Here is a 12105-nt window from a genome sequence, read left to right as displayed (position 1 = left end):
CTACATATTGTTTTCTGGTCATACTATATCGCCTACTTGCATCGATTACATATACTACCAGACTATACTAAGCAGATAAAAAAAAGTATCTAAATATCAAATGAAGGAGAGCAATGGCTCACTTTCTAACCTTCAATATCACTATCCATCCTTCCATCATTGAATTTTTTTCTTAATTAGTTTAATCAATGATTGCATAGAATTAAAACATTTCAACAAAAAAATTATAATTTAAGTTTAATTTTTATTTTAAATGATTTTAAAAATGCCATTTTTCTTTATTCTCATTGATTTATATAAGTGCAAAATTCAATTTTCCAAAAAATAATAAAAATCATATGCTATCTTCTTCTTGCATTTAAGTCATCAAATATAGTACGAAAGCATAGAGAGAAACTTCAAAGTTACCTCTAAATTTTGGAGTGTGTATAAATGAAAGGAAGATTTGACACACACTAATAATATCTATTAGAATTAAGGTTGCATTTTCTTTTTGTCTTGTCAAAGACAACACTTTAATATAAACTTATTTTCTTTGTTTTCTTAATTTTTTATTTTGCTGACATACAATTTGCAATCATTTTAGTGCCATGCAACATCTTTATTAGTGACATATTAATACTTTGTCATTAATGCTAATCTAAGAGTTTGGGGCATTTGATACTATCCACTATTAAGGAATAAAGTAGCTTACCATCCTATAAATGGCATTAGTGTTATAATTAAAGTGTTTAAGAACCAAGCATTCATACTTTTTTATTAAGGCATAAAACTACCCTTAGCATTTTTATTACAATTTGTTTATTAATATTATAATATAAATGTTTATTATTATTTAGTGTATTTTTTTACTGAAATACAATTTTAATATTACTTCAAAATGTGATAGTACATATTTAAAAATAAAATGTTAGATGAATAAACAAAATATTTGCATTTCTTATATTACACGTTTAAACAATGAATTTAATCCAAAAATTAAATGTTTAAATGAAATATAAAATGTTATCTATGCTCTCAATAACTGAATCTTACCTTCAAAACATTGTGAAACCAATAAATATAAAATTTAACATAGAAATAATTATATTATTTAAAAAAATATATTAGATATGTATAGATATAAAATTTTAAATTTAAATTAACAATTATTTTATATTTTTTTTTATCTATATTAATCTTGGTTCTATGTATGATTTCCCAATGTGCTTTATATATTTTGGTATACTTATTTAGGAATGGTTTCATTTGACGAAATTTTAAGCCGATAAGGTGTACATACCCTACCCCCTCGTGGTATTTGAACTTGTGGCCTCTCTTTAAGAGCACAAGTTCTTTACCACTAGGCCAACTCAAGCTATACAAAAATAAATTTACTTTTTTACGTTTATCAATTTAGATCAAATTCATTGAGCTCGAGATCCATCTACATCATTCTCTTTGTGAATATAAAGTTTGAAACATTCATCAAACTAAAACAAATCTTTCAACTATCACAAAATACATACTTCAATCTCAATTATTTATCCTAGCTAAATTATTAGATCATTATTTTTATTTATTTGTTTAATCTAGATTTACATCAAATAACTTTTTTCTTATTGTACAACTAGATAATGATCTTAATATCCATAAAACGTTTTTTTTTTTTTTATAAATATAATTGAAATTTTACAAAAAAAAGTTAAACATAAATATAACTTCTCACAAATTACACAACTCATCATATCTAACCACCTTTCGTACAAAAATATGTTTTTCCAAATGGGCTTCCCCCACACGCTATTATTAAAATTAAAGCAAACAACATATATTCTTATCTCCATCTCCCTATCCCTCTATCATAATGCCGCACATATCTCTCCCTCTTCCTCTTCCTCTCCCTCTCCCTATATACTTATCTATCTCATGATCTCTTTCTCTTTATCTCACTCTACCTTTACCTCTCCCTCTACCTCTTTCTCTCTATCTGTCAATCTCCTTATTTCTATTATAATGAAAATTCATTTGTCATGTTTAAATGGTTATTAAATATAATTATTTAGACCAATGAAAACAAAATATTTTCGTTTCTTTAATTTTTTTTAATTTTATATATAATATAGATGCATGTTTTTTAACTTTATAATTTACAAAAAATATTTTACTTGTAAATGATTGGCTTTTAGTTTGTTTTGTATCACACCGTTTTCATTGTTAGTCCCTGCCTTAAGCAGTTAAGCAGGGAACTAATGTTTTCATCTTCATGGAAAAATGTCACAACCCTCCTTTATCACTTTTTGACTTAAATACAATTTTATTATATTTTTGGTTAAACTATTTAAATGATTGAATAAATGTTATAAAAGAATAAAATGAATACACACACACACACACATGGAGAATATAATTATTTTTATTTATTCATTTTCCACTCCCAATTATGGCACATGTTGTAGGAAGAATAAGAAGCTTCTAGAGGAATCTCCACCACCTTGCATGTAACTCCCCCACTAAGTTTAATCAACTTTCATGAAGTCCAATATTGGAAAAAAATCTCCTTTTTAATTAAATTTTCTAGATAGTGGAATGGAGGGATTTTTCTTATCAAATGATATGCAAGTTTCAAAGAAAGGGGTTGATTATGTTTTGAAGGAAATTTCCCAAGTTTTTCTTTGGTAGTCTCATTTTGTTGCAGGATTTTTAAGTTGTTGTTTGAAGGATCTCTCCCAAGTTGCAAGGAAGGATCAAATGATAGCTAGAGGATTCAACATCGAGCTTTAGTAAACCAGGTTCTCTCCTTTTGTCATATGAGGATTTTGTATTTATAAAAAAAAAAATATATAGTTTCTAGATTCCTTAGTTGAATATAATTTCTAAAAGAAATCATTTTTTTTAATTGCTAGATAGGAAGAAAATCTATTTTGTTTTCTTTAAAGAAATGCAGTGACATAATTCTTTACTTTTAAATACATATGTAGATTTCTCTTGCATATTTTATTTAATCTATTTAAAAGGTAGAAAATCATTTTTTTTGCTTTTCCGTTTTCTCTTGAAAATTAGAGATGATATTGAATATAAAAATAAATAATCTCTCTCTTTAAAAATCTTCCCTATGTGATTAAATGATATGAATCTTAATATTTATTCTCTCTAATTCATTTCTTTGGTTCTTCGAATGGAAATCTGAATCTCATTCTTTAAATAAGTCTCCCTGTGAATATTAGTCTAATAAGATCTCTCTGTGAATATTAGTTGAATAAGATCTCTCTGTGAATGTTAGTTGAATAAAATCTTCTTGTGAATATTAGTTGAATAAAATCTTCCTGTGAATACTGGAAATAAACTCACTATCTCCCTGTGAATACTGGAAATAAACTCTCTATCCCCCTGTGAATACTGGAAATATTAACCTCCTGTTTACTGTAAATTCAATCTAAAACAATTGTTTGATTTTCTATTTTATTCATGTTCTTATTTTCATAAATAAATACTCTTTTTGTTCACATATATATATCATTAAATAATTGGAAATGTAAACTATATATATTAAATTTATTTCAAATGATAAAATGTATTAAATGTTGCAAAGGGATTATATTTTAGCAAGCGCCATATTCTCGAAAATTATTTTGGGTATCGGGTGGCGTGCGGTAGTGGTGATGGGACCCATGGGTCCCACTCCCACGTACTCCCCTTTCTTTATTTTTTTCAAAAAATAATACCACTATAAATTCGGCCATTGTTATACCTTTTTTTTTGTTTAATAAAAAGATTTTAGGTAATTTTCGAAAAGTATTTGTTTTTAGTTTTTTTTTTTTCCAATTGTAAATTAATTTGTATAATTGCCCTTAGGAAAATTTATAATAATAATTAAATTCCCTTTTGCAATTTTCAAATTATAAATTAAAATTGTATTAAATTTTATAATTGGAAAACTACTTAAAATTCGTTGGGTTACTTAGTTGGTATTTGGACTCATTGAAAGCAATTATTGCACATTATCATGATTTGAATCTAATGTCTAAATTAATCGCTATTCTTGGAACCTATGACCATAGGAATCATGCATTGCTTAATCATGCACGCAAGTTACACTATTCTTATATCATGCAAATTACTTATACATTAGTTACATTTATTGACGTTTTCATCTCCATGCAAGTTACACAAGCTCATAATGGTCATTGTTACGCAAGCTATATTTCAAGTTTTGAATAATAAATAATTTAGTTATGGTTTTTATTCTACGCGATTCATCAAGTAGTTATTTCAATTTATTAAATTATACACTTCAATTAGTAATTGTTTTCAAGTATGATGTTTTCATAGCTCTTAGATAGAAAACTAAATAAAGGAAGATGGAAACCAAAACCTAGTAGCGTTCGGTATATACAGTGCCTCTGGGTCACGCTTACGGGTAATGCCGTCGTGTTGAACTACTGCACTTAATGCCTAATAAAGCTACATCAACGACGTATGTGACATCATCCCTATAAATCATTGGGGAGTAATAAGGGACACTTGGAAGTTAAAATCCAAGGGGCGGGTAATCCCCCTTGGATCGATAATTTAATAAGATAATTCTAAAACGATCTTTCATCCGCTGAGTTAAACTATAGTAAACCCCTATAGGGATGATGAGTGAAATGCTTTTATGAAATTGATTTAATCTCGAAGATTTGTTGTCGATTGACAATTGGTCAAGGGTGACGCTTGCGATAAGAATTAGGATCTAGTTGTTTTAGGCCACAAGCAATAGGGTATCTTGAGCCTTTGCTTAAGCGCTACCACCGTGGGTAGCAACCGCAGAGAAACTGTCTGGGACATTGACCCTAGAAAGGGTTGTGTATCTACTAATCAGTTTACATCAAACCATAGAGTAGAAAATAGAACTACATACTTTACGCTTTGATCCCATGCCGAAGCGGGTATGTAGGCAGTCTTGGGACGGAGCTGTCCCTCGTACTCAGGCGTTCGTGGGTGGGGTCTAGGCTTGGTATAGAAGGATTGAATAGAATCCTAATTTGAAAGATAATTAAAATGGAAAAAGTAATTCAATGCATGCTCGGAAGGAATCCCGTATGGATTCACTTGACTTCCCGAGGCTTTAAGCCAAATTTCGAGGCGGAATTCAAGCTTGTATTATGTTATTTAATTACTCCTAAGGACGACGACCTCGGTGCACTTCTGTTAGAAGAGTGTCGTACTTAGTGAGTGGCTCAGGACTCGAATGGTCCCAATGAGTCTAAGTCTTTGGCCAGAGCACCTCCTATCCCGATTGGATAGATGCCTACCCCGTATGGGTAGATGCCTATCCCGTATTGGATAGATGAAATCTTATGTCCCGTATGGACAGATGCCTAACTCGTATGGTTAGATGCTCATCCCGGATGGATGAATGCCTAATCCAAATGGATGGATGCCCAGAGTATGCGATTGAATCAAACACATTGATTAAATTAAACAAACAAAAAAAAAGAATGGTCAATTTTGTTGAGTTAATTATGGTGGGTTATTACAAAAAAAGCATTAGTTTATTTTGAAAATTGTGGAAAGGTGAAAAAATTAAGCTTATGGTAAAGTTTTATTTTCTTTTTTATTAAATTATTTTTAAATTTATTAATTTTTTTATTTATCATTGGATGTTTGCATTTTCGCTGGGGTTTGTTTTTTATTTTCTTAAAAAATATTTATGATTATTATTAATGTATTCTTACGTGATTGTACGAGCACTGGTTTGAGCTGGCATTCTAGATATTTGTATCATTCCTTAATACTCTTAGTTGATAACAGAGGTAAGAGTATTTTCAGTGGTAGTGAGAATAAAAAACAAGTGATGATTCTACACGCAGTCATCTCAACAGAGATTTACGTAGTCATCTGGATAGAGATTTAGGTATGATTTGCTTCCTAAATTCCAAAAAATTTTTCGTTGTTTCTGAAACTGCATACAGGGTTTTGTCTTTTGTTCACTTTATGCAACTTTCAATCACTTTCCGTGAGAACCCTCTTTCAATATTCTACAGTTTATTAATGATAAAAGATTTCGACTTTATTGACATTGTCTGGAGCTAATTGCATATTTAGCGACCAATTCAGCGATGCGTCTTCCAGTTTCTATGATGCTTTGTTGTTTCCTCGTGTTCTTCCTCTTGCTCTGTTTTCAATTGTTTTGGACTGTAGACATGCCTCTTACACACACTGCCCACACAAGTTTGGTTTCACACTCTTCTCGCAACCACATATTCGTTCCCCTCCGCATTAGCCTCTGACTGCCATTCGGTGGAGCAGTTCCTGTAGTAAGCCCTACGCAGGCATCAAACTATCACGCAAACAATGTTTTGTTCTCTTCTTCAGAAAATGGTACATTTTGCATGCTTTATGAATTTTGCTACGATTTGACATAGTTCTTTAATCAGAGAGATAATGGGTTCTGGTATAATTTATCTGCATTTGGGCGTCGACAATATTGGCTTTTCTCATCTATGGAAAAAACATTAGTCAGGGCAAGTTTTAATGTAAGAATACTTCGATATTTTTCGCTTTTAATTAAAAATGCTTAGGGTTCAAAGTAAACCTATTAGCTGCAAAGAAACTGTGACGGGGTTCAGAAGGATGGGGTTTAAGAAATGGCCCAAAATCCCTCAGATTTTGAATGTCTGGCTACAACCAGATACAGGTACTGTTCGAATAGTAAGAAAATTTTACCCAAGTTTCTGTCGTTCTCTCCAGTTGGGCAGGGCATCAAGAAGGAAAGCTTATTTTTAATTCCCTTTGCCTCCTATTTGCAGTAATTAATCTCTCTCCCTAGTGTAGGTGCACTTAGAAACAATTTTTGATATTTTATTAAAAAAGCTGATAAACAAAATCACAGGGATGAACTCACCAAACTGATGTAACTAAGGCAGTTACCATGTTGGCCAAACAAATGTTGATTAATATATACCAACGGATGCAAGGTGAGTTGTAACCATGGAGTGAAAAATAAAATGGATTTCGGGTGACTGATTGGTGCTCATGTAATGGCAATATATGGTTAATAAAGTATTTACTGTACCTGTAACGAGTAGATGTTTATCCATCTAAGCAAATTATAAATTTTTTCCTACAGCTTGAATAAGTTCTTCTCTGCCTTATCTTCAGTAAGAATTAATGGGTTGTCAGAACAATATAATAGATACAAGCATAGACAAGTGGCTTAGATTAACAATAAACCTATGCTGAGCCTCAAGTGGCCTAGATTAACGATAAACCTATGCTGAGCCTCAGAGAATTATAACTAGATTCTAACATCAGTGCTGGTATTAAGTAGAAATCACAATTACGACTTTTTGAATCTTCACAACACCAATCAAACTGTTGAAATCACATATTGTCTCAGAAAAAATCAAGAGGAAAAGCCAAACATAAGCTCCATAAAAACGTCCTCAATCAGTCCCAAATAGCACTGCGTTGGACAGTTTGCAAGGGAATGAGCGGAAAAATGTCTCCCTTACAGGCAAATGACTTGATGATTAAGCTCACGTCCTCTTTGAATACCCATAAGTTAACTATCAAGTCTCATGTGATCCTCCTGACCTGAATGCAGATCCATGATTCCCAATCTCTCGTTCATCCCTGCGTTCCAATATGAAGGATAGCTCATTTTGAATCACTATATTTTTTTTACAGTCCCTTGCTCTCCTCTGTAAATGATTGCTTCTGATTACATGTATATTAATCTTGATGATTGTTTCAATACCATTACTGCATGAGATTTCAAATTCCATGATTTTTCTAGTGTTCATTATTTTTATCTTTCTTGAAACCATTTCAAAACCACGACCGCAAGTCTGCAAATCACTTGTATGCAACAATACTACTGGAGCTTTTGTTTTAGTAAAATAAAAGAAAAGTCATGCTTGAATATGAATCCCACACTGAATTAATATGAAACACCAAAATAAAATAAGAAACCATTCTTCTTTCATTCAATAGTCCCACTGAAATCCTAACACATATGCCATTTTCAAATAAGCAAATCTAAATGACTTTTGCACTTTGCTACTGTTACCATAGAAAATAAACCTTTGCCAACTTATTAAAATTGAAATGAATTGTAATAATGATAGTTTTAAATTTTCTTTTTTGATTGCTTAGAGCCAACATCTTGTGCTTTGTAAGTTAGTAATGGGGAGTGCACTGTCGAATTTAAATACAATTTGTCTTACAAGCCGCTGTTAAAGGGTACATATTAATTTGTTGTAGGTTTTTCTGATGGTAGCAATGTGCATAGTCCTTATTGGAAAAATAGAAAAAGAGATTTCATGTCTAAGTTGTACAAGTCATTAATTATGCATGACGTCTGAGAGAATGAGCGTTAACTGACTTCCAAAGATGGTACATTATAGAATAGGTATTCTTTCCTTGAAAAGAAAAAAAGTCCAATAAGAACAATTTACCTGTCTTTAGAAAAATTCTCTGACAAATGGTATGCAATTAGTGATGCCTAACAATAGTGAATCTCATGACATTTTTTATACAGAGTTCTTTTTAAAAATATTTCGTCAAAATCCAAGTGGTCTTCCCAAAGTTTTCAGAGTGTTTAGATGTATGTTCTTAATTCTACACACATGTTCATCTCCCAACATGTTTTCAATTCCACAGTTGTCTTACCCATAATTGCACACCTTAGTTTTGCCTCCTTAGTAATTTGTTTGGTCATTTGTGGATTGCAATACATTTATTTGCACCAAAATTAAGAATTTTCTACTTATTGCAGCTTTCAAATTTTGATATAAATATTGCTCTTAGACTACAGCAGATTTGATAGTTTGGGGCTAAACACTAGACTTATAGCTTTTCAAGAATATATAATTTCTTCTGCACAACCAGAAAATCCATCAAGTCATTTCTACAAAATCAATGATAGCCACTACTCATTATAGTGGCAAACATATGATTTATCTAGCTGTTTGTTAAAACATATTTGCGAATGACATTGTAGCTTTTCTTGTTTGAGAAGATGAGCATTATTTTTAAATGGGAAATCAAAACTTGACTAAATCAGATTTTTTTTTCTCAAAGACTGTTGTACTACATATAACTACAATAGAAGCGAGTGAAAAAAAAAAATTAATACCTTTTCAATCTAAATAATTTTATTTGTATAAATTGTTGTAACTTTGCTAATATTTTAATTTTCTTAGAATTTGCAAGCTATAACTTGAATGTTTATGCATGTACTGTACTTGCTCTTATCTATAGTAACTTTTGTGAACAATTTGTTTTCTGCAATAACTTGAACTGTTTATGCATGTATTTAATATGCTGCATATATAAATGGTGAGTTCACTCCTTAGTACAGAAAAAATTTATAATGATGCAGTTTGTGCTATTGCTCATGAAGTATGCTCCAAGCCGTTGACAATCTATTTGATCTTTTTACACATTTATTTGCATACCGGAAAATTCAAAATTCTGTCATATTCCCATGTAGACAGCAGACAATGATTAGAAATATTAAACAATACATGTACATAAATATATATATTTTCAATACATAAATTATTTTTACCACTTAAAATACGTTTTATTTTAACTAGTGGGAGTAATGAAAGGACGCGTCCATTCCCAAGCCACCTCCGGAATAGATGCCATGTTTCAAGGGGAGTCGCGTGGTTTCAAAGAGGTATAAACCCATACCCCAAGGAAACATGGAAGAGGAGGCGACAAGGAGAGAAGGGCAAGGAGAAGCATCCAGCAGGTAACTTAATTACTCAGTAATAATATTTATTTCAGTTTTCATAATTTATGATGCCTAGACAACCATGAGGACTGCCCTGGGAATGCATCAGTCAGCAGACGATGTGAAAGGGCTAGGTGTTGTTCTTCCCAGCGATGAAGGACAAGCACCTAGTAAGCATCTCTCCCCATCGCCAGCAGGCTGGTATGTCCTAGAGTCCAATCCGCTTAAATGTTGAAATGATGAAGTATGTCTTTGTGCAAGTTGTATTAAATCTGCTTTCATTCCTCATATAACAGTAATGAATATAATTTAACTAGTGGCCTGGATTAATTGCTAAATCGGTGCCATGCCTAAAAAATGTCTTGCCAAATGAACTAAGCACATTTGTAATGTACAAAAGGGTAAAATGAACTTACTCTTCATGCCAGATAGGTAACCTGCAATATCAGGTTTAGTATGTTGCATTAAAATACACTTTAGTGATAGATAGAAGAATAAAAATAATTCATTCATTCTCAGACACAACTAATAAATAAAGAAAAGGAATGCTAATTAATGATAGTCATGTTTCTGCAACTAGGCACAAATATAATGAATTAATCCCTACAAATTTATATATAATGGATAAATGTTAACCAAGTAATATGGTCATGAATCTATGTTTTCTATATGCATTTGTTATCTTCCTGATATCCTCTGTTTGTTAGTACATTCAAGATAATGAGTGCAAGCCAGGGGTATGCTGGGCCCATCCTCAGGTGGCCCTATTAGCCCTAAGAGACGGGATGGGTCTGGATGGGTAGCCCAGCCAACCTGGAAAATCCTCAAAATCTAGAATGGGTCGTGTATGTATTTTGTGCTGCAATAATTATGCCACTGATCTAATATTACTGCTGACATATAAAATAAAATATCTAAATGTTGCAGGAAACTGTAATTTCCTTTTGTGACCCTAAATCCAACCTTCGGTGGATAGATCAGGCCCTAATTATCAGGAAGGCGAGGTAGGTACATCAAAGGTTCATTACAAATTCCCTTGTGGGCTAACAGTTTCGTTGATATCTTAACTTTGATCTGTTTGTTTATTTTTACATATTCACTTGTATAGCATGTACAGATTCATATAATAGAACTTGCTAAGAAAATCTAAATTAGCATATGGTTGCTTATTATTCAAAATCTGAATAAGCTTCTAACATATAACATCCTTAAGAATTGTTTGATAGCTTTTAATGAAAAAGCATCTCTGAAGTAACCACATGCTATCATCCTAGCTCTTGTGTAAAGTCCCACCAATTTATGTATATAAACTCTTACCATTGCCTTGTTCCTCTGCTCTAGAATTGCTAAAAATTTCCAATTTTTTTAAAGCGGGCAGGGACTCCAGCTGCATCGCAGCTCTTGTTATACAGGGTTTTTGGGATAATCTCTGTTATTTTTTGGAGTAGTTCCACTTTTCTTGATGCCACTCCTCCTTGTTAAGCTTTGCTGTTTGCTTTGCTGTCTGCTATGTATAATCTTTTACCTTGACTATCGGCGTCTCTTTTTCCTATTTAAACTTCGTGCTGGAATGGTATTCGATTTAGAAAGCTTCATACATCAACCTCCTCTACAGGGAATACAAAATGTAAGCATTACATTAGCATTTTTTTAAACTATGACCAGAGATAAAGTTGTTTATGAAAATGGGGTGATAATATTTCTTCTCTATTTATGTGAACATTGTTTAGGGTTAGGGTTCATTTCCTATTATTGCACAGTTGTTTAGGGTTTCTTAGGGTTCATTTCTTATTATTGCACAGTTGTTTAGGGTTTCTTCAAACCAGATGAAGGAACAGTACAATCTGCTTACAACTTTCTTCAAACCAGATGAAGGAACAATACAATCTGCTTTTTTCAAGGACAGTTCGTTGGGACAAGCACATAAATTTTCAGTTTGTAGCTTTCATGGCACAATATTTGTAAAGTTAATGTCTTCTATATGAAACTATCCTGCTGCTTTTTATTTTAGTCCTGTTGTAAATAACAGAGTGTTTCACCACTGCCCTAAATTATGGTTACCCTTGTCCCTCAGTTTGTAATGTCTTTTTGAAATGTGTATTTTCTTTTCCACAAACAAGCTTTTTGTGGAATGTAATGACGGGTATTGTGTTCCGTTCTTCTGTTTAAGTTAATGTGGTTCTCAATTTCTCCAATTCTAATGCCTAGTGTCTGAGAGTTTTCTTGGTTTTTTGAATTGGGTTTGTGTTTTTTCTTAGTTTTTTGAATTGTGTTTGTGTTATGATAAATCTACTCTTTCCTATTGTTTAAAACTATGGCTTTCTTCTGAATATTATATCATTGGTCTGGCATTTTTTGTACTCTACAATTTTTCTTTAAGATATACTCGGATATGA

At 31.9% G+C, this 12105-nt stretch overlaps 1 protein-coding gene across 1 annotated transcript in view; it reads left to right on the top strand.

Moving 5' to 3' along the window:
- LOC131064531 (uncharacterized) overlaps nucleotides 1-12105 on the top strand; it is a 51249-nt gene that overhangs the window by 13666 nt on the left and 25478 nt on the right. Inside the window, exons 2-3 of the mRNA XM_059210416.1 lie at nucleotides 9673-9727; nucleotides 10637-10713. Coding sequence (XP_059066399.1) covers nucleotides 9673-9727; nucleotides 10637-10713 — 132 coding nt within the window. The remainder of the gene's footprint in view (nucleotides 1-9672; nucleotides 9728-10636; nucleotides 10714-12105) is intronic.

The sequence above is a fragment of the Cryptomeria japonica genome, chromosome 1 (assembly GCF_030272615.1).
Source record: "Cryptomeria japonica chromosome 1, Sugi_1.0, whole genome shotgun sequence".
NCBI classification, from domain to species: Eukaryota; Viridiplantae; Streptophyta; class Pinopsida; order Cupressales; family Cupressaceae; genus Cryptomeria; species Cryptomeria japonica.
This window is presented reverse-complemented; position numbering and strand designations above follow the sequence as displayed.